Source organism: Corapipo altera, unplaced genomic scaffold, assembly GCF_003945725.1.
Source record: "Corapipo altera isolate COAL_440 unplaced genomic scaffold, ASM394572v1 1b, whole genome shotgun sequence".
Taxonomy (NCBI): Eukaryota; Metazoa; Chordata; class Aves; order Passeriformes; family Pipridae; genus Corapipo; species Corapipo altera.
Window position 1 is genome coordinate 10,432,202 of NW_020884881.1, and position 24,472 is coordinate 10,456,673.

General features: G+C 38.5%; 1 protein-coding gene across 3 annotated transcripts in view; it reads left to right on the forward strand.

Moving 5' to 3' along the window:
• RELN (reelin) overlaps positions 1–24,472 on the forward strand; it is a 279,714-nt gene that overhangs the window by 71,716 nt on the left and 183,526 nt on the right. For all 3 annotated transcript variants that reach the window (XM_027639774.1, XM_027639775.1, XM_027639776.1), the window contains exon 3: positions 9,501–9,636. In XM_027639774.1, coding sequence (XP_027495575.1) covers positions 9,501–9,636 — 136 coding nt within the window. The remainder of the gene's footprint in view (positions 1–9,500; positions 9,637–24,472) is intronic.

The following is a 24,472-nucleotide window of genomic DNA, read 5'->3' on the forward strand; positions in this document are numbered from 1 at the left end:
AGCATGACCATGTTGACCATTATGCAGCTTTATTTACAGTTTTTATTTTTATAGTTATGAATTCTGAGGAATTTGTAACTCTTTTCTCAACTCCCAGAAAGGCAAAACAGTGCTCCTGTGTCACTGATGTCAACTGCTAAAAAAATTGCAAACGTCTTCACTCCTGATTAAAGTGTTACAGACACTCTAACTGTTGTTTACAATTGGCACATGTTCTAGTGGTTGGCCTTGTATAAATGCATGAAGATAAAGCTACAATCTTCATGCATAATCATTACCTCAGCTGGCTTTTCTCTCACAGATGCATAGCTCCTACCTGCATGCAGTCTTTCCTGAGCAGATAGGAAAGGCCTTTATGAGACATGCCTATCCCATAAGTCTCCCAAGAGGCTGTGGGACTGGCCATGCCACAGGTCACTTCAGTGTCCCAGCAAGGTGACATGGGGCTGTAGGAGACCTTACACAGTTCACCCTAATGCAGGCACTGCTGAGGCTGCTCTAAGCCCAACTGTGGGGAGAGGATCAGAAGACCTGCAGCGCCTCCAGGACTGCTCCTCTGAATGGAAATTGCGTCTTGTCTCCAGCTCTGTGGAGATGTTGCAGCTGATGGTGGTGAGGGACACACAGTGGCTTCTGTACACATCGTAGTTTAACCCCAGAATCCAACTACAGCGAGCCACTCGCTCACTTCCCAATCCCCTCCCTACCCGCAGTGGGATGAGGAGGAGAATCAGAAAAAGGTAAAACTAGGGGGTTGAGATATTAACAGTTTAATAATTGAAATAATAATTGTGATGAAAGTCAGTAAAATGAAAAAGAGAGAGAGGAATAAAACCAAAAGGGGAAAAAAAAAGCAAGTGGTGCTCAATACCATTGCTCACCACCTGACTGATGCCCAGCCCATCCCTGAGCAGAAATTGGCAGCTCCTGGCCGTCTCTCCTCAGTTTATATACTGGGCATGATTTTCTATGGTATGGAACATCTCTTTGGCCAGTTTAGGTCAAATATCCTGGCCATGCTCCCTCCTGGCTTCTTGTGCACCTGCTCTCTGGCAGAGCATGAGACACTGAAAATTCCTTGGCATAAATGTCAGCACTACTGAGCAACAACTTAACTGTCAGTGTGTTATCAATGTTAGTCTCATACTAAATCCACTCTACCAGCTACTAGGAAGAAAATTACTCTATCCCAATTGAAACCTGGACAACACAATACATGGTTTCAAGTTGATTTTCACATCATCTGAGATAAGGAATTGGGGAATAGAACAGGGTAACTCCCATAACGACATCACTCCAAAACAGGAAGAGATGTCTGTAAATGATAAATACTCCATCTGGAATGATTTATATAGAAGTCCCTCTGGTTTCATTATACAGTTATCCTTATTGATTGGTTTGACTGACTTAATTTGCCTTGGAGAAAACTATCAATTTTAAAGCATCCAAGTTCACCAATAATGTTGACAACAGAGATATAAAGAGCAATTAGGGACAGTGCAAGTGCAACAAAGATACCAGGCACTGAGTGCGTCCTTCAGTGACTGAGGCAGTGACAGCAAAATATGGCTGCAGGGGAAGGATCAAAATAGAGGAAATGCATTACAAGGCAGACTGCTGCCAGAAACCATTAAGTTCATTTAAAATAAATTAAAGAAAGGCTTAGGCTTTTGTAGGTAAAGCCTTGAAGCCATTATCCCAATTAGTCATGCTAGGCTATAGAAGAGCAAACAGGGTACCAGGGGGTGTTACCAGCACCAGTATAGCCAAGAAGGGGTGTTGTCACTATGCAAACCACTCAGCCTACACTCAGCAGTGTGTCTGATATTTGGCTACTGGGACATAGATTTAGGTTTGCGAAGTGGAAAGACTCAGAGAAATGCAATATTTTTGGGAAATTGTACAAGAGCTGCTTATATGGATGAGACACTCAGAAGCCAAATACAGTAACAGTAAAAAACACCCAGTAAGTAAATGCAAACCAGAGACAGCTGCTTTTCTTCAACAGAATAAACTGGAACACACTGCTAAAATAGATCTATGGAAAGCTAGTACAGAATGAAGGTATCAGCCCAACACGTTTCTATAAAGCAAAGGTTGCTATTATAAAACATGCTGGGGCTGTTAGGAAAACATTTAAAATAGATTTTGGCTCAAATCTTTGAGAGATTTTTTCTTCTGTATTTCAGCAACACAGTAACTTATTAGCATTTTGTATTTATGTTGCTTCTGGTCCCTCTTTACTGCTACTAAATCTACTTGCCTTGGAGAACTTAGTACCATGTTGCTCTCTATGGAGCACTTAGACTTCAGCTGTAAATTGTCCTCTCATCCCTTCTGACAATGGCCACCCTGAAACCACCAACACACTGCAGACCAAGGGCTCACCACCCTCATCCTCCTGACTCATGCAGCCATATCACACATTACACAAGGGGCTTGTTCAGTGTCCTGAGGAATTACGCAAAAGAAGGGATATTCTTCTCCTCATGAACCACAATTTCCATATGTGTAACTCTTAGGTTTAATGAGACCAGTAATCATAAATCCTTGAGATGAAGTTATACTCCTAAGTGGTTTCTAACAAAAGGCTGCTCAAAAGTTTTGATTAACAATCCCTTTAAAGTAGATCATTAAAAGAGAGATTAAGCAAAAATATATCCTCTCTTTCAGAGCAAATTTTTAAAAACCCGTACATGAGAAGTTTATTCCGGCAAACCTGTGTTTCTAGTGAAGGGCTTGCTTCAGTAAATATTCAAAAATGTGAGCATAAAGCACCTAAAAGTCCTATGGTGATCTGCTTCATACCTGGATCCCAACTTGTGAATGTAATTCAAATGTGAACTTGCAATAAATGATTGTTTTCAGAACTGTAACCCCCCCCTCCATTTAAATTTTACATATGAAGAAAAGATGAGTCACTTCAGCACAGTGGTACCTTCCCAAGAATCAGATTGCTGTATTCAGGCTCTAGTTGTCTTCTGATCACAGAAGGACTGATGGATTTTAGTGACAGACTTTATTAAGATGTTATACATTTATCTGGTCTTTATCCACTGTTCTTATTAGCATATGGATGGCATTTTCCCCTAGCATTGCATATGCTGAAAGGATTTATCACCTAATAATGAAGCAGTAATAATAATAGTGAAACATATGATTTCAAGAAAGATAAAGGTAGTATATTGCTGGGTGGAAGAATATATCTGACATTTGCTGGTCTTTTCTTTCTTCATACTGTTTAATAATTTACCAAACCATCCTGACCTTTAATGATCACAAGGGCTACCAAGTGCTTTAGCAGTCTGTTACACTCGGTCAAATGAGATGTGTTTTTTCTGTCAAGCAGAATGAAATAATCCCCCCAAAATCAATCAGCAACAACATATTTTAGCTAGGTGGGTGCAGTTCACTTAGAGCCATATTCTGCACCTTTACTCACTTTGAAAGGAACTTACATGGGTAATTTATTTATCTTTAGCTGGCTGCTTGCTTGGATAGAAACTGCATGAGCTCCTGGTTGTGCATTTGTGTTCACATTTTAGAAATTAGAGTTACCAATTCCAGACATTTCTTTACTCCCAACGGTCCTTTTTAACACAGACTACTGATGTTTTTCCTAAACATGTTTGAGTTTTTAAAAAAAAAAGGGAACACAAAACCCACCATGAAGAGATAGAGGTTTGATTTTCTTCCTACCACTAGTTCTCCACAGAATTTTAAGATTTACATTGCAGAGACCTGAAAGTGGTTCATAACAGTTTAATGATATTCCTCAAATATTCTTCCAATAACTAAAAATAAACTATTATTTCACTTGCTGTAGCATTTAGTGAAAAAATGTATTTCATTTTACACATATTTTCAGGTAAGGATCAAAAAGGTCCTTTAAATATCCGAAGAGACATAGGACAAAGGAAAGTCTCTACCTCTGAAAAGGTTGTCTGAAAGTGACAGCTTTAGCAGCTGTAAATAGCACTTTGTGTCTATATTCATTCAGATTTTAACCTAAAAACGTCCTTAGGGCCTGCACTTGACTTTCTGTGAATTCGGATCTTGCCAGCCACCTTGCCAACTGTGCTTCCAATTTGCTTCTCAAATGATGTGGAAAGGCATGTGGTTTTCCGTTAACTTGCAGGAGAACCTTGGTTCTGCAGTGGTCCTGGAGACCTCTCCTACAGGGACTTTACTGAAAAGCGAGGCTCGTTGTCAGTAGCCACCAAGCTATGTCACCTCCTGCATCTGAGTAGTGTGGTCTTACCTGAGTCAGGAGAGTGGGGGACCTCTCTACATAATTAGTCTTCATAAGAGAGGTTGTGCTTTTGGGAAAAAGAGACTGAGGGCATAAACTCTCTGCCAGAGTGATTGCTTTAAATGATAACTATAAAATATTTGGAAAAAAATGAACAGTCCTGCATTCCCTCACAGAACAAGTCCCTGATGCTGCATGGGAAAAGTAAGTTGCAGGCTCTGTTTGGCCACTTCAGCATGGGATTCAGCATGGGAGGTGTCTTTGGACACAGTCCTGTTTGCGTCACTCCCTGCTTTGTAATACCAGAACTGTGCTTAGCTTGTGGATTTGTGGATCAACCTTCAAAATGCTACAGCCTGGATGGAGAATGTAGGTCTCCAGCTCTGTTTCTAAGGGAAAAGATTCTTCCTAGGACTAGGTACTTCATTTTTACATAATGCAAAATCTAATTTGAAAGTGTCTGTTTCCGACTTAAATTTGTTATCTACTAATCAGGAGTGATTTCTTTCCCAAAGACCCCAGAGTGATTTTGTTACTTAGGGCTTTATGTTCTTGGTATTCCATCAATATTTTATGTTTGTCATTTTGCTCTCACACATAGCTTTGAAAATGGAAACATGTAGCAGATAATCAGTTTAGAGGCAGCAAAACCAAAATGTGGTCATTCATTTTATACTTGTATTTAACATTAACCCTCTCCTTTAATATCATACTCAATTCATGTAAGAAACAGGAAATGGTAGACTACCTTCCATCTGGTTTAGTACTGGAAATTCTGTTGAACCTTAGCCTCAGTGAAGGATTTATCAAGGACCTTGATATGCAGCTCCCTATGTAAAGTTCTGGTTTAGAAAACTGTAAGGAGGATATGTAAGGAGGATATGTCATGTTGTAATACCAAACATTATGTTGTTATTGCGTGTAAGTCAGGGCTATCACAGATACATATTTCTCAGACTCAAAAAGCAGAAAATTATGTGAATCTTTCTGCATTTATCTGCACCATTAGATGCTTTCCAAGCTCTACCAGTGGAAAAGATCATCTTTTGGCTTCCAGGGGCCTAAATGGGAGAGTAGTTCCTATCCTCTCTAGTTCTCACTTTTGGAGAACCTACATAACAAGGTGAAAGTAGTAACGAGTTCTGGAACCACACTTGCATTTGACCATTTATGGACCACCTAACACAGCATTTTACATCTTGCTCACCTTCCTGTATGCCACCTTATAAATGAGGCAAAATATTTCCCTGCATTAGCTGCTACACCCCTACAAGTGATTCTGGTTATCAGGAAAAAGTATTTTAACATGTAAAGATTGAAGCTATATATTTGTCATCTGACTTTGCCTAAGATTTCCCATTCAATAATTTTTCTCTATCCCTGGATTTATTCTCTCTCTTGAAATCTACCTCTTCAGTTCTTTGATTCAGTGACTATACATAGTGCATTGGATAGAGCTAAGCACATTTTTTTAGAGTTTACACAATAAAAACAGCTGCTGAGTTCCCTTGAGAGAGACTGAGTATGTCTAGCTCCTCTCCTAGAAGTGCTGTTGGCAGGTAGAAAGCTTGTTTGGGATTTGAATGGTTATAATGGTTATACTGATTATACTGAAACTCCTAAAGCCTCAGAAATTTTAGGGGATGGAGAATCTAGAAAGTGCAGATGTCTGAAACATGTCATTATGATGAGCACATGCTGTAAAAACCAAGGGAAAAGGAGTTCAGAGAGATGCTAACAGTTTCTATGCATGTAGCACATTTTGGAGCTGTGGATGTGTAGCTCTCACAAACCTTTGAACATTTCAGTATTCAGTAAGTCGCATGGAAACAATTATTTGCTAAAGAGTTCATAGAGTTTTATACAGGTCGATCTTAAAATTTTACCTTAGGATTATTAGTTTTGTAAACACTAGACTTGGATGTATAGTTGCACTGGTCACCCGGATGTGAGCGGGGTACCGACAGAACAATACTGACCTGAGCCAAGGACCTTAAAGAAAGGCTCAATCTGTCTTTGAAGCTGTCTGAGGTACATGTAGAATATAGTTTTGTTCTGAGACTTGCTATATAATCAGGCTTGTTTTGTATTAATTTAAATTTTTTGCAGCAGAATGTTGTTTCATATTTGTCCTTTGATTTGTTATGGGGCAAATATTTAGTCTGAGAAGCAGCTTACCAGGTTGGAGAGGGGATGGAGGAGAAGGGAGGAGTTGCCTTCCATAATAAGGGACTGCTAAAAGACTGGAAGGAAAAGGGGAAAATAACCTTCTTTATCCTTAATTTAGTGAGTTCTTAATATCAATTGCATTCTCCATTTTTTGCATTTTTACAATTTTTATATTCACCTTTTCAACAGGAAATGTTGGGATTTAAGCATCAAAAAATTTTTATAATATCATTGTCACTCACTGAATGAAGTTTTAGTACTTAACTGTAGTTAAACAATCTGAAGACTCTGAACCCCTAATTGAGTTGATGTACTCAGGAAAGGTTCAGCAGATGAGTAGTATTGTTTTCATTGTAAAAATTATGACAATAAATTATTAATAAAATATCAAGATAGTGGTGATAGAATTATAAAATTGGCATTTTGAATAATTGCTGTGCTCGTATTGACTTTTTTTTCTAAAAAAATATTTGAATGAGTTGGGTTTTTTCATTGTTTAGAATTTATTCTAGTCACTGCAAAGTTGTTCTTTTTCTAAAATGTAAATCAAGGGAAAAAGAAATTCTCCACAGATGTTGTACGTGTTTGATGTATTAGACACATTTTTGCAGTACACTGCCTGAAACCTAGGGAATTCATTAACTCACAGGTTGCTGCCAAGGAGTGGAGCAGTCACATTTCCCAAGCTGGTGTGCCTGTCCCCCGACTGGGGGATGTGGTAGGGTAGCCTTTGTCCTCCCTTGTATTTGGCTGGCTCTGGAGAAAGGGGGATTTCTTCAAACTGAAGGGCTATTCTTGCTTCTCCCCTGACACCATCTGTTATTTAATTAACCTGGTAAAGTCTGGCTGTTTCCCATTGTACAAACAGGGATGATGACAGGCAAGAGCTGGTGCTCTGCATCAGTCCCAGAGACACCAACCCACATCACTGAAGTCACCGGCTTTAGCACAAACTTCAGAGAGAGGGACAAGACCCACAATTTTGAGAAAGAAGCACAGCTACCACCTTTCACCCTCAGCAAAGCAAAGCAGTTGCTTAAATAGCACCTACCCTGTGAGGGATCTCTCTTGGTATATTTTTGGACACATCTGTCTCAGCAGGGCACTGCTGGATAGACTTGAGCACAGAGAGTGGGGCAGTGAGCCTGGGCCCAGCAGTCAAGCGGGTGTCTTTGAGGATATTAATTCCAGCCCTCCCAGTTAGCCAAGAAAGGCAAATAAAGACTCAAAATAGCAGTACAACATGGCAAGAGATGACCAAACCTCATTTGCATCTAGTCTCTTGCAATAAAGAACAGTCTGTAAAATACCATATTCCTGGGTTTCCCTACTGTTGATCTCCAGAAAAGAGGCTTCACTCAGGGGAGCCTGAGCCTTCTCTGTGACCATTCTGAGGCAATGGGCTTAAGCATCACTGGGGATTTGAGCTGTAACTGTGTGAATGACAGAAAATCTCGTGTGTATTCTCAGTGGGGAACCAACTAAAAAACCCTGAGTGAGGAGGTTGTGATTTTTTATTTTTTGAAAAACATGCAGGCTTCATTACCACCACCTGCTGCCTCCTGTCATTCCTGGGATGGATTGTTTAAATTCACTGTGGCTCATTTGTCTCCTCAAAAGATTGAAGCTAGTTTAGAATTTCATAGCCCTCAGGATAGGTAGCATCTGTAATCCTGAGCTATAGTCTGTGATCCTCACCAATACCTGAATGGGATTTCAGGTGTTGCTTTTGGTCCATAAAATGCTAAATGGTTTATTTGTGATACAGGCACCCCTCCCTGCAATGTGCTGCTGGCATGGCAGTCATTGGGGAGCACCAGGTGGAGCCACATGTTTGCATTAGGAAGGATTCATCCCCCTCGTTGATGTAGATCTCTCACTTGCAAACTCCTTCCACCTCTCGATCTGTAAGGGCTTAAGAGAAATTGCTGCATTCCCATTACAGAAGAATTGCTGTCAAAAACAGTAGCAGAGGATTCTGAGAGGTGGAGGTGGGTTTTATTTCTCTGTTGCTTGAATCGCAACAAGGGAATATGAGAAATACCAGCCACTATAAGCTTTGAAACACAAACACCTAACAGCTGACAGTGACCTTGTTGAGCACGGACATAGCCGGAACCATTTGCTTTTCCTTTTGATCCTATTAGCAATGTTCTAGCCCATGTCACTGTTTTCTGCAACGAATGTTCAATATTTGAAGTAACTTGGAACAAGGCATTCCCTTATGATAATAGCATTTAAAAGAACAGTTTCAACAATTACTCTTTCATGTCCCAGGATTAAAGGTGTAGTGATCCACTGCAGTAAGATTGCCTTACTTTAAGCCAGAGGGTGTCAAAAAAACAACCAAGTTTGCACTGCTTTGTAGGAAACTACAGAATGGCTCCAAGGGGGACAAGATTGCTGTCAGATATTGTTTTATGTTAAAAAAATACAGGTTTTTGTCTAATGATGAACTGCAGTGAATTCCAAACGGAGGGATTAATAGATGATATTTACATTCATCCATGCATTAGAGGCATGTTTCAAAAAAAGAAAGAAATCAAAGAATTGTATACTGGTAAAACTGTGGAAGGCTGCTGCTTTTATTTCAGATCAGAAAATTTCATGAACCTGGAGTTCATCTGTTTTTTGCAAGTAGAAAAAACTGTCTACAAAAAGATAATACCTTTCTCTAAAAGCTTCATTTTTCTTAGCTAAAGAGCAATTTTTTTTGCTTCAGGTTTTATTTTCTTTTATATCTGTAATGGTTGCAAATGAGGTAATGGAATAACATTGTGATTCAGCTCCTCCTTGAAAAATGTAAATAATTCCTCTGGTATTGGCCTCATGAAGAATAATAGCAGTAAATACATGGAGTCTTGCAGTAAATGCAAAGTCAGTCTTGGCTCAAGCAAAGGCCAGCTCCAATATTTTGATTGGCATTAATTCTAATTACTCAATGGCATACTCTCGGATTTTTTTCCACTCACTGTTGCCATGATGAAACACATGGCAGATGTATTTCTCGGTCTGTTAGCACCTTGCAATGAGCCATTAACACATGTTACTGTTTTTCTCCCCTGTGTCTTTCTCCTAGGAATTATGTCTGACCACCAGTTTGGAAACCAGTTTATGTGCAGTGTGGTTGCATCCCACGTGAGCCATCTCCCGACTACAAACCTCAGTTTTGTTTGGATTGCTCCGCCTGCAGGGACGGGCTGTGTCAACTTCATGTACGTACACACGCAAAGGGAATAGAACAAAATCATTTTGCAGATAATGAAATGATCTAACCTGCTCACACTATGTCTGGGTAAAGAGTCAGTCAGAATAAACTGCAAAGTGAAGACTTCAATATGAAATGAAAATATTAAGTTCTTCCTGGCTGAACAGTTTCTGTGCATATTAGGACTTTATATTTTCAAAGCATGTAGGAAGAAGATAGTGGTTTGTAATGTAGCATGTCATCAGAGAAATAACAATACAAGTCTATCATTTAAACAGAGATTGATTCTTCTTAGTTATTAATCATGTTATTGATCCTTTAAGTATATAGCTCATTCGTACTGACCTAATTTTTTAACTGTTGCATCTGGTATGAGTTAGAACATCTGACACATATATTATTCAGATTGTAAGCATCAACATAAAATACAAGTATTTGAGAGTAGTCATGCTCAAGTATTTACTGTTCCTAATTATAAACACTTCCGACTTCTGCTGAACAAATAATAACCAAGAGGCTTTTTTGGTAATTTCTTTTAAAGACCTAGGTAATCGTTTGATGATTTAGTGCCAACAAAATACATAGCTTAACTTGAATTATTAGCATATATATTACTATATGTTACCTTCAAGTTATTTCGAATTATTTGTCCCAGAATTTTGGTACATCAGATTTGAGAGAAAAAAATACACCTAGAGTGCAGTTGAAAGTAGGAAATGTTTCAGTTTTGACATGTTCAAGGAAAAAAAGGCAAACTGCTCCCTAATTCACTAAGCAAATAATTGCAACATTTCAGAGGCATTTTCAGTGTTTCTCTGACTGTCCTGTTGTCAAAACAAACCTTCCTTTGAGTATAATTCCCATTCAATCTGTACTGGGAAGCTATAGGTAAGTCCTCCACGTAATCAAGTTGTTTTACTGTTGTGAAAATTGAAAAACGAGCAACTGACTTCTTTGAGAACATAAGTTGCTGATGGTAAGCACAGTACCTTTTGATTGATTTACTCGTGTCTTTTATATTTCCCTTTACCCACATAATGCACTTTTTTTTGCCTATATTGCCAGGATATATTATTTATTAGCTGTGATGACAATCTCAAGACAGTTTTATTTCTAACTCTCTTTTCTTCTAAACATTTAACAGTAAATTGGGGAAAAAAATTAGCTTTGATGAGTGGTAACTAAATTCCGAGAATTTATTTGTAGCATATACAACAGTTGTGTATATACCTTGAGGAAATCTGTCAACTATGGGGGTTTTTTTCTGTGGAAAATCTGTGAATTTTATATTTCCTTTAATTCCTTTCTAAAAATAGTTTCCTTTGTTGATCAAGTTGAAGCAGTTAAAATTTGTTCTTTGAGCTGCCTGTACACATTCTCTGCGTACTTTTGCCTATTCCCTTAGTTTGTTGAATTTTTTTGTTTCCCTGATATTCAAGAAATAATTGTTGAATTGTTGGTCCTAACTTGCACGGTGACTGCCAGTGTGTTTGTTTATGAGATGTGGCCCTCCACTGTGATTTTTGAGGTCATTTTATAAAGTCATTCATTTTCCTGCGACTGATTTTTTTTTTGTGATTTTGTATTGTTTTTTTTTGTTCATAGTTACCATTGTTGAAGAAGAACTGACATATAGCTCTACAGAAATACAAATACTACTATGGTTGCTGATTCCCATTTAAACGAAATTAAAGGGATATTTTCAAAGGCAATCTGTGCTTGCCTATCTTGAAATCCATGGAAGGTTCAACATTATCTTCAGTGGAAACAGAGTTAGATTAGCGCTAAAGTTTTGGAAATCCAACTTGTAATTCCCTGTTTGTATAAATCATAATCCACCTCTTCAGCATTTAGCACCCCTTCAAAAAGGGTTGTGTTTGCACTATGTTAGTAAAGTCCTTAGCCATGCTGCAGTGTACAGGACATACATAGCAGAAATCTGAATTTATTCTTGACTATGTAATTTGCAGTATGGCTGTAAGCATAAAACTGGCAGGGCTGAAAGGTCCGATCCTGCACTGAGGAGCCCAGCACCACAGCTGCTCCCAGGGTCCCTGGCCCATGTGACTGTCAGTCACATGGCTTTTCAGAATTCCTCACACCGTGGTATAAGGATACTCCATGGTTTATAGCGTTTTGTCTTTGAGGATGAGCAAAATGATGCAGTTGTATCAGTTTGGTTTCCCACAGAACAAATTCAGATGGGAGGGGAAGGCTCAGCTTCTCTGAAGTTGGTGTTTACTCCAGGATCACACTTTGCTGCAGGACTACTGAGTAAACGTGATCAGCAGTTGAAGGAAATACAAGGAGGAGAAATACGTTTTACCTCTAATCCTCCTTCTCAGTTTTTCTTCTGCTACCCACACTTTCTTGCCTCAGCTGGTGTTTCCCCTGCTAACTAAATCACAAGTTGCAGTAAACAAGGCTATTTTTGTCGTACAGTGTTAGTCTGCCTGCTTTACCCAGTTCCCTGACTTCAGGAGTTCCAAAGAATTGGCTCTACCTTATTTATCTCCCTTTATAGCAAATAATAAGCAAGATATTTTAACACTTAAAAATTAATATGTAGTTTAAATTTAATATGTATAACAGTTAATATGTTAAATTGAATTAATTTTTATTTAAGTTTAATTTAGTATAAATTAAAAGTATTTACAAAATGTACCTAAATTTATAGACTCTGACAGCAGTGCAATACAGGTAAGAGCTTTCTGTGCTGTTTGTTGCCAATATGTCTGTGATTCAGATTAGCTCATTAGTCTTTGACCTCTCTGGGGATGGATAATAAGGTTATTAATTAGCACTAGCCTTGGCGTGCGATTTTTGCTGTGTTGATATCTCTCCCTGGATGATTCCTGTGAGGAACCGGACAAAGGTCATCAGGCGAATCTCTCACAGGTCAATGCACAGCTAGCTTTTATTAACTACACACACTATTGACCTGTTCTGGCTTCCACTGGAACAGTGGCACAGATGTGACACAGAGAAGTCATAACCCTATAGACATCATGGGGAAAATTCCATTTCACTTCATCTGTGTCTTTTGGTGTGCTCTTCTAAAGCTCAGTCCTGAAAAGGATTGAACCCCTTAGAAGCAAGATTTGTGTAGTGATGCTGTCAGTCTATCCTTCCTTGTAGCTCTTGCACCCATTGGTAACCACATAAATGTGACAAAGGGGTTGAGATCTCAGGATACTAAGTTTCATAAAAATCAGTAGCCAGGTATACCATTTATACCAGTAAATTTGGACATTCCCCCAACAGTTCTGCCTGCTACAACAATTTATCTATAAACTGCCAGAAATATCCTTGGCATAAATGTGTCGGTTTCCAGTTACCAGCCCACCCTGCATTTCCCAGTCGTGGCTAAGGAGGATGGCTTCTGGCCATGTTTAGTTTACCAAAATAGCCAGTGAGAGACACACAAAGTAATGCTGCTGTTGAAGGAAAGAAGGGCTAGCAAAGCATTCACCCTCTGGGATGAGGGGAAGTGAGAATGCTGTGGAGAGGGATGCAGGCCACAGTTCTGGAGGGGGCACCTGCAAGGAAGATGGGCTTATTTCTGGGTATGTGAGATGCAGGGGCACAGCAAGTTGGGATTCGTACCTCATACACCAGTGTGGCAGCACAGCACTCAGTTTCTTTCCTGCCCCACTGGAATATTCCTCATCTCTGCAGTTTGATCTAGTCTAGTCCTTTCCATTGCACACAGTGATGTGCCACTGTTGGATCTGAATGTAAAGCTTTCTGATGGAGCCAGGCATCTTTCCTTGACTCAGTGTTTCACTCAGCAAGCCTTCCCCCCAGTTCCACCAGGACAAGGGATGATGTAGAGTCTTGTGCTCTATGGGGGAAGGTGGTTGGAGACAATAGCCATTTTTTTTTAATGCTAATCATGTGCAAACTTATTTTCACTCTGTTTTCTGGTGTTTTTTTTTTTTTTTTCCCAAAGTACCTTATCATGGCTACTAAATAAACATTCAGAAATACACTTCTAAGAGAAACACTGAATGCTGCTGGTGTCCCTGTAGTACATCTTGGTGTAATACTTAAGGATGTTTTCACCATACATACTTTCAGCTGAGTTGAGGAAATAAAAGTAAAATACACCATTTATTGGAGAATAGTTGTCTTAGCAATAACTTTGGACTATCTTAAAGAGGTGTTGAACACCAGGGCCTCCTAAGCAAATTGCCAGGATCTGTAAATGCTCTTTACCACTACAAAATAGTAGGTCCTCCTTTACACTAACAAGTAATGTCTCTGATTGTGTGCAAATTTGTAAAACATTCTCTATATAATCCTTCAGCTAGGTTTCGCAGTTTGTAATTTCTGCTCTAAGCTCACACTAACCTAGTTAAAGCTCAGCCTGTCAGCAGGGATAATAATGGCTGTTAAGCAGGGTGGCACGCTGGGCTGTATCTTAGATTGTTGAGCCTGTTGTTTTATAGATGGCTTAACTTACTAGTTTGCAAAAGTGATAAAGCTGACCTAAATAGCAAAAGCATATTGTGTTTTGACCAGCAGCATAGTTTATCACAGGAATTCCAGTTATTGTATTAAATAGAATTGGTGACTATAGAAATTACCTAGAAAAATAAGTATTTTTCTTATATAGCCCTTTATTTTAGTCTTTGAACAGGTGTCTAATAATTACAATTGAGTCTATACATATATTCACTATAGCTTTCATTAATAGTGGACTGGACTTCTGTGAAGCTCTCTGCCTGAGTCTGTAGGCAATGTGTAATAACCCACGTAAGGGATGTGACCCATCACAACTAATCTTAATATTCTGTACACTGAGAAGTCCTTGAAAGTGCTAAAAGGCCCAATCATATATTATATGACACCCAATTAGCACAGCTTATGGTGCAAATGGCTAAAAGGGAATAGGAATAGCTGCGTGGTGTCCCCCTGTGGAGACAGAGGTAAGAAGGCTGTGGTGGCTGAGGCAGGGCACTGGCACATCACTTCTCCCGAGGCAGGAGCAACTGGTTCTCAGCATAGCTCCAGGAAAATGTTTGGGACTGAATGCTGAAGCAGACAGCTGAACTACTGCGTTTTTCAGTGAGAGTATGTCTTTTCCCATAAGCACCTAAGGTTACAACTCCTTTCTGGAAAATCTGAAGTACCCTGTTCCAGAACTGGTCTTTTCGTGCCATGTGTTTAAGCCTGTTTCAGGACCTGGCAGTGATGTTAATGTATGAACTTGAATATCATGCTGTTCAAACACTACAGAACATAAAGACAGTGTTTGAGAGACTTGGTTACCTATTTACAGCATTTATAGAAACCTATGATAATAATTATGGAAATATTGAATAAACATCCGAGAAGATTACATGGTTTGCTATATTAGTCCTCTAGCCAGGGTGGGAAAGGACTATATTGCCTGAAGGAATCACATTCCCCTGGTAAACCACTTGGTTAAACTGTCATTTAAGACACACAATTTACTGTGGTTTTTTCAATTGTTTGACAGAAATACAGAGGATAATCTTCAAGATTAAATACACAACTACTCTATACACAATGATAATACACACAGATACTAACATGAAAGTAAACAGAAAATAGCAAATATCAGAAATGAGGTCCCTTAGGTCCCTTGCATTTATATGTGATCAACCAATTCTTAATTATATTGTCATATAAGTTTTTCTCCCTCATCTTCTCATGATGTCACATAATTGTACCCTGAAATATAGTGTTGTTCATGGCATCCTACTTGCTGCTATGATTTGAAATCCATGCAGTCAGTTGAACGTATGAAAACATTAATATACAGATAGCCTTGACTTTGGGGTTCTGTGAAGCAACAGCTTCCTGCTTCAGATAAGTGCTGCACTTCTCTTCCTACTCTTTATGGCAAGATAAGGGTGAAGCAGGTTATTTCATACTACTCTTTATGATATTGGTGTGAGTCAAGGGATGTGCAGGCAGCACCAAATTAGGTACAGTCCTTGTTTACAGTCAGGGTAGTTCCTATGTTAGCCCAGTGTTTCAGTCATTTTTTGTATTTCCGTATTGCTTATAACTTATGCCTTGTGGAAAAAAAAAAGTCATTAGTAATTGTTCCTTGTTTGTGTGTCAGTCTAGTGGAACTATGAAGAAAAATTACTCCTTTGCTTGGTTTTCCACTTCCCTGGGTAGAGGCATTGTTGTGCCGTCAATCAGCATTATGTGTAATATTCTGAAAATCATGAGCCAATATTTGATTCAGATCTTGGCTCTGTTCTCCTGTCCCATTTTGATGTGGTGCCCAGATTACCTCCTTCATCTTTTGTGTTTGTTAATTTTCCAGTGAAACACAAACACTGTGCAGGGAATCATTGTGGCTCCTCTAAGTATGACCCCAAACAGCAAAGACTCATCTGACTGTGCAGAATTAAATTTAACTTGTCTGTTAGTTTTGTCTGAGTTTTGTCTATTTTGTGTAAAGCTAACAAAGATGACCAATGAGGAATTATAGGTGTTTTTAGAAACTTAGTTAACAGAAGATGGTAGCACAAACTGTGATGGTGAGTATTCAGAAGTGTTCAGAGCAAAGCAAGAAAATCATGAGAGGGGATGGAAGCAGGCTGCACCTAATTTTCCACCCCTCAAAAGGGTTTTTAGTTGTTTTCTGGAGATAGGATACGTAAATACTTCAGGTAGGTATTTTTATGAGCTGTGTGTTTGTAGCTCCCTTGAGAGTTAATGGGGGTGGCAATCTGGTACCATAGACATTCAGAGCCTGAAATTCAGTTCTACATCTAGAGAGAGGTACCTGCAGGTGCAGAAGGTCCCTATATCTCTACTAGTTTCCTTAGGACGTTCCAAATTATTGTAATACATTTAGGCAGCTAAATTTAGCCCTAGATCTCCACTGACCAAGATGTATCACTATCTACCTAGCTCACATATGGATCTTTATATGGGCACATTTTTCAAGATTTTTTAGGCCTGAATTTGAATCCCACCCAGACAGACTCAGCTGCCTAAACATAAGCACCAAGTACCAAGCCATGAAAATGAATTTTTCATCCCCACCACCCTTAACATTCAGTAGCTTTGTCTGTGTCAAGAATTTCCAACGAGTGGGCTGTTCAATAGTTGAATCTGATGAAAGGTATGAATAAAAATGGCAACTTTGTAAAGTTCATAAAATCTTGCAACCGTTTTCCTTTTTCCTTGGAGGTAAAATCTACTGTCTAATATTTTTTTAGTAGACTGACACACCTACTAAAAGCCCACTTTAATGAGAGGACTGCTCAGTTTTTAAGCTTTTCTCCAAGTTTGCAGACAACTGGCCACTTGCTATTTTAGGCTTCTCATGCTGTGTAGTAGATGTGACAAAAGCAGAACTAACAAAGCCAGAAAGAATGGATACGTGAACACAAAGTAAAAGCACATGAAAATTCTGTTGATGTTAGTTGAACTTAATTCCAAAGGTGAGCAAAAAGCATAAAATGCTACTTCAATTAACACTGTGTAATGCCAGAATAGAAACTGCAAGATTATACAGTATTAGGATGGTTTCTTTTCTTTGTGTGATGAAAATTTATTATATCACATACTTGTATGATAGCAGAAGGTAGCTCAATATAGCCTTTGGCTACTCTATTAAAATTTTTTTTGTGGTTCCATGTAGGACTCTGACGCCTTCTGCATGAAATAAAATGAAATTCAGTCGTTTTCTACTGGTATTATCTAAACAGTAAAATAATAATAAATAATCTGAATAATAAAATGGTCATGGTGAGTATTACTTCCCTTCTTACAAATGTTCATTTGGCAATTCTAGAAGCAGAGATTAGATTTTACTTTCTTCCCTTTCTGCACAATGTTCCCATTATTTTTGTGCATGAGACCATCAATCAACAATCCATGGTTCAATTATCAGTAGTTGTGATTAAAATTCTCTCTTGAACTCTGAAAAAAAACATCTCTCCAGTCTAACCTCAGGGTTATTTTTCAGAACATATTTTAGTTCATCAACAGCATAAATCTTTGTTTCATTTAAAGAGTTGCTTTGTCTTCCCTTTTTCTCAAGATGGCTTAATTTTGAAAACGTGACTAGAGTACAGAATATATTACATGCACTCCAAACACTTTGTTTCCACTAAGAGGTTTTCCTCTGTAGCAGAGGAATTGAATGAAATGTCTTTTGGCTACAACAATTGATCGATAACAACCCTTTCAAAATTATATCCTAGAAGAAATACGCTTAATAAAATAGGCATGAAACAGTTTTGGTGAACTCTTTTGAAAATGTTAGTTACAGAAAGAGTGAGCACTAAACATACATAAAACGATTCTCTACAGGTAAACATATAGTGCATAAAAACATAAGTACACGCAAAGGTAAAGGACAATTTTAAGAGATGTTTTAGGAAGTTAAATTTCAGGACTGCAGACAACCATGTTTGCATGGAAGCCCTTTGCACCTCTGGAATGTCTCACTGGTTGATTGATAGAACCTGACCATTTCAGTGCCATCTCTCAAGCAGATAATGTGTCCAGTGGATGAATGAGTTTGAGATAAGTGCATTGCCTGTATACTTCTTAGGAAGTACTTGACTTCTTGCAAGGGACTATTGCTAAATAACTTGGTGAAGAGCTCAATACTGTGGGATGCTGAGCCCTGGTCTTGATCCAGCAGAGCAATCATGGATGTTTGTGCTGTCATCAAAGGAACAAATAACAATTTTTGTATTTTTTAAAATTCATGCCTTCAGATTACTTGTTTGAAATTTTGGGTTGTTCGTGTACACAGGCAAAGACATACAAGCATGTTCTGGTCATATTCTCAGTTCAAAAATGTTTACTTTCTTTTCCCACATTGTTTGTTTGGATGAACCTTAATAGAGTGATATATATATATATACAGTATTAATATTCAGCAAGACTTCCTGTATGTATATATAATGTGAAAACTTGGGTATGATGAATGTGAAGATCCAGTAAGATAAAAAAAATAAAAAAATTTCTCCCTCTGTCTGTACTGCAATGGTCTCCTTACAGCAAGTTCTAGTAAAAGTTTAGAAATTAAAAAGAAAGAAACTTTATACTTGAAGATATAAAAAACATTAGATTAGCTTTTGCTGCTCTCACACTGGGAAAATTTGGATTTGAGTATTCAGAATGAGCATGACTTTAAACTAGCTGACAGAGTGAGCTCTAAAACATCTCTCATAATTATTGTTTAAACTATACTTAAAAATAGGGTGTATCCCTTCCTTCTCGGTTCGAGAAATTCAAATCTGTTATTAATATTTAGATAATTCTTGTCTGTGGATATAAAGTATATAAAGTATATAAAGTATATAAAGTCTATAATTAAAAATTTAAAAATATTACGGTAGTATTATATATAAAACATTACCAGATGAACATTCAAATGTAATAATCCTTCAATAACGTCAGTATACACATTATACAAATGTCATCAGAATGGAGTTGTGCTACTAATCGATAGTATCTGTCTTTACTTGATTTTTTTTACAGTATTCACAGATGACAGTTAATTCTTTTGATGTCAATTTTTCATACAAAAATTGCTTATATGCAGTGATCTGTGTGTGATCATATTGTAGTCTAAATGCTCATGAACACTGTTCTCTAGAACCAAAGACCTCTGAGGTCAAAATTATTGTTTGGCAGGTAAAAGACAAAATATAGAGAGGTGAATGAAATAATTAATAATAATTTCCTTGCTTTGTTTTTCTTCCATTCTTGACATTAGAGAGGATTAAACCAGATTTTTTTAATAGCTCTCTCCCTTTTTCTCCCATGTTTTGCACTATTTGACTTTTGGAAAAATGGAAGTCATTCCCAAACAACTTGTTACCAGGTGTCATTGCTTAGACTGTGTGGCTGTGACATATTCGTGGGCCTGTGAGCTGTTTGGGGCAGAGACAACATCACAGTGGGAGATGTTGTTCCAGCCAACTATTGCACATCAACTGCTCAGCGGTTCCTGGTGAGCAGCAGCTCAGTCATGGCACCAGAAGCCTGAGACAGGTATCAGGATGGCACCTGCTCTTCTAATGATGACATAGAGATGTTGTAATGGTAGATACCATAATGATGTTGTCATGACGTGCTCATCATCACAGCAGCTCTCAGTGAAAGTTCTATTCCATACTGCTGTGATACAGAAGAATTATCGCCTAGAAGAAGGCTTGGAGATCCCACACTAATTCAAATAATAATACATTTTAGTTTAAAAGCAAATTATTGAAGTAATTCACACGCTGTTTTCTGGCTCTTGTTGTTCTCACTACATATTCTACAGGTACAATGCCACTGTAACATTTATTTTTTTCCTAAGATGGGATTGTATTCCTTATCGCTCTGGAGTGGCTTGGATCTTTTAGTTCTTATTAGAAATGTAACAAATACAACATTTTCTGTTATAGCCTTCCAAATATCCCTCTTAGATCAACATAAGCTCTTTAGCGCAAGTAGTAATGTATATTCACTTGAGCCATTTTCTGTGAAAAACCCATTTTTAGAGTCTTAAAGAGTAAGCAGCTCTCCAGCAATCTCACCCAAGTAGAGAAGAGTTTAAAATAGCAAGTTTGAAGAAATGAATAATGAAAGAAAGTTAATCTCTTTGTCTTTATTTTCAGTACTTCAATAGTCAAATTGTGTCCACATTCAACACGTCAGTTGCAGTTAGGAGCTAAAAACATGCCTCATAAATTCAGCCAGCTCCTGTCGGCATTAGTGTTTATGCAATGGATTATAACTGATATGAGCAAATTACTTTGCAGAACCTACTTACACATTCAAAGAGTAATGTCCTAAACATCCTAAAATACAAAAGATAAACAGTAGAAACACTTCCACTTAACATCACAGACAGTTTGGCAAAGCAGTGAAGATGTCAGGGCCATAATTTGAATGACGGTTTTAACACTCAGATAGAGAGACAATATGTATGGTGAGGTAAGCTGCATAAAGCCTTTCTTCTAAATCCAGATGTAGGCATTAACTCACATATTTGAGATGGCATGCTTATTTGCTAAGTGCAAAGATGGTTAGAAAAAGGCTTTCCCGAGTGAGGATAAAAGCTAGAGTACTCTTTAATTTTGGTTACTGCCAAGCTTATTTCAACAACCACAATAGTTATTTGGCTTTGTACCAAGAAGTGGCAATACAGTACTTACATGTCTATGGATCAAAATTAGATGAAAAATTACTGTTTCTCATCTCCAAAGCCATTTGCCACACATTTTATAGGCCTCAAGATGCCTTTTGTAATATGTGATAACAGAGCCAACTGAAGCATCTGCCTGGGAAGAGATTACTTTAATTATGGACTCAATGTCCTATTTTCTGCAAGTGTTCCCCAGAGAATTTCCTACTGCTGGATGAGAGATGTTATGATGCACATTAAAACCTACAAGTCAAACAAAAGAGGTTGTAAAAAGTGAGACCAGGACACCCATAGAGTCCCCCCTCTTGTACTCAGTGGCTAAAAAAATAACCCTGAATCCTGTGATGATAAGTTTTTAATTAATCTAACACCAGTTTAAATAAATTTCCTATATATAGAGAGAGAGAGAGAAAAAATGAATGTTAAAAAACTTACATCTTTTTCCTTATCCTATTAAGTTTTGTAAATTGATGGTATATAAAACTCTTTAAAACACTCCTGTTCTCTTTTTAATTTTTTCAATGTAGTAGTTGCTAATGATGTCATGTGAAAAATGCAGCAAAGAGATTCCTTGTTAGCTTCCATTTTTGTAATGTGAAGTTTCTTGTCATTAAGAATTCATTTGCCTTCCACTGTACTATCATTAATCAAAATTAACTCACTTGATATTAAAGTGGATGTGCTGTATACTCCTATAGAAATTCTGAGTAAATCACCATTGATTTAGCACAGTTTAATAGATACTTAAAATATTTGTCATTCTCTCATTATCAGTTAGAAGAAAGCCTAGAGATCTTCATTACCAGCTGCTGCAATGATGAGCTAAAAGTTTTTCTTTACACAAAATATGATGGAAGAGCTGCAATGATGGCTTGAAGATGCTGTGACAGCATGTGAAGTGGTGGGAAACTTCCTTAGAATTTGTAAAATTGCCAAAATTAAAAAGGAAAATAACATCTCCACAAGATACTGAATTTTAAAAACAAAACAACAACAACAACAAAAAACCCCAAACAAACAAAAAACTGTTTGAAGTGTATTTAAATATTTAAATCTGATAGCGTTTGAGAGTAATGCATGTTTGATCTTGTACAATAATTAGAAAGGTTTATTCTCTAAAAACAGTAGAGTTTGTCCTTTATAAATAATATCAATTAGCATTAGGGATTTTTCAGTTTGCTAATTTTATAGTAACTGTCTGTACTGAAGCAAAACCAAATCTAAATATAATGTTAAATGGACAGTACTTCTCTGGCCTGGGAGAAGGTAGTATGGAGATCTACAGCTTAGCAAATGGAAGAATTTAGCTAGCCCTGCAGCTACCAGCCCCAGAAGGAGCTCCTTTCCTGGGGGAAACGAGCTTGTCAGGTAGGGGTCATCACACATGTTTCTACTTCATGGTTTCCAACATGATTTTAGGTGCATGGGGAATACCTGCTCCAAGCTTGGTCTCTGCTGACATATAGGCTAAGTTTGTAAACCCTGTCACAGCATGATGTGCAGTGTCTGTGGCTCAGAAATACCTGATCTGCATCTGAATTTGGATTTGGAAGTGGAGGCATCTGTTCTGTCTGGGCTCATTAAGTTGCATGATGTAAGCTTCAGGAAGTGAATGGAGAAAGGTGAAATACTGTAGATGGTTTTTCCTGGAGCCGTTCTGGGTTAGGAGGAGATGGAGTTCAGCTCTCTGTTGACTACAACATGGTGTGACATCCTAAATTCCACAGAGACACATAGACTCCTGCCCCATGGAAGGGTTAAGGATTAAAATTTAGATCTCTTGCCTATCTGCTAGACTTTTCCTTTTTATTGGGTGTTTGTTTGTTCTGACTCTGTCTTCTGGCTGTAAGCTGTGTGGTGCCAGGGTTTAGTGGAAACTTTTGACACATAAATAAGTGGGAAAAGCACCCCTCTGTGAAGGAAGATCCTTGGACCAACCTTGGACAAACGTGGACACTGACTGAATATCAACTGTTTCCAGGCTTGCTGCTTTGCCTTTTGGTCTATTACTGAAAAGCTGGAGGAAAGGGTCACAAATATTCATGGTTTACTGAAGTGACCCAGGCCACTTCTCTTGGACCTGGATTCAGGAGATTGTTCAGTGGTAGACATGGGGGACCACAGCTGGTCAGTCACTGATGTCTCTTCTGAGAGTTCGGGAGAGACCCTCTCCCTTCATCAGGCTGTGAAGACTACACATACCTGAATCCATAAGCCTGGGAAACTTTCAGTGAGGCACCCTGGTGCATCTAGAGCTCGGCCTCCTCGGCTGCTCTCCCGGGCTCGTGTGCCCTACATAGCACCAGATCCCCTTGCGGCACTTGAATCATGCTGAAAGTCATGTAAAATTTCAACTGCAAGGGCAAACATTTCAGCTGTGACACTTTGTTTTGCCAGAAGCCATGAAATCTGTTCGGATATTTTCCTGCTTGCCAGGGAGAGCTGACCTTTCCTTCGGGTGAAGTGCCCAGCTTTGGAGCTATTGTCCCTTTGCTCTCAGAGCTGGCACTGTTTTGGGGGTCACCAGTGTTCTTAGCCAGAGCTTTGTGCTTTAAATAGTATGGGCAATTAGGTCATCATTCCAATTACCTATGTGCAAATTGTTGCCTTTTTTGTTTCAAAAAAGGTTCCAAGAGGCTGGACTTCTGCTGTTACTTAATATGATGGAATGCCATTACTTCAAGAAAGGTGTGTCTCCCAGTGGCTTTGAGAAATTAATTTCTTACTCTGTAGAGCCTTTAACTTATTAGGGGTCTTTTTTTTCTGGTTGTTCTCAGCATCAAGAGTCCCAGAGTCAGGTGAGTAAAGGGATGGAAAAGATAGCTCTGTGTCTGAGTTGCTCTTGGCACTGTCAGCTAATGTTGGCTGTACCTCACATCCCTCTCCTGCTAGTTTAACATGGCTATGATGGTAACTGCTGGGAGGTCTCTGCCCATCTGGACAGGAAGCAACAACTGTGCTGTGGTGGCTCCTGACTCCTCCACCAGAAGAGATCTGCAGTGTCGACTGCATGGGGAAGGGAGGACATGGCGTTTCAATCCCCCTCTCTCTTTCAAAGCCAGTGAGGTGTCCCTTGACTGGGAACCACTAGTTTAATGCTGTAAGCCATTGTCCATGCTGACAGATGAGGAATGTTAGCTTTATTTCTTATGGATGGAGGGCAAATAGATCTGGAGTCCATGATGACACTTTGTTCTGAAGTACACTGAGGATACACTATATTTTATCCACCCTGTGCAAGGACTTCAGTACCTTTTACTAGGGAATATGAAATGTGGTCTAACAAATACTTCTCTTTGTGTAGCATTTTCTCTAACATAACAATTCCTCTTTTTTTTTTATTTAATCTCCCCTCCGATAATGCACAGAACATCCATTACAGCTTTTTCTCCTTCTTATGAGGTTGATTCATAGCTTTCCTCTGGCAGCAACATGCCCAGCAATAGTGAAAAATTTCATAATGCTGGCAGAGCACTGTGGTCCCCACAAGTGGGGGACCCCACTGTGGTCCCTTTCATTCTTCAGAAAAGTGTAAATTATTTAATGTCAAATTTCTAAAAATGAGTGAATTTCTCATCTATCAATTAGTACATTTATCTGTGCCTTTAAAGACATGACCATTGTGATATTGAAGTAAAATTTAAATCTAAATTTGCAGTGCCATATGGCACAACCTGTAGACTCTAAGACTCTG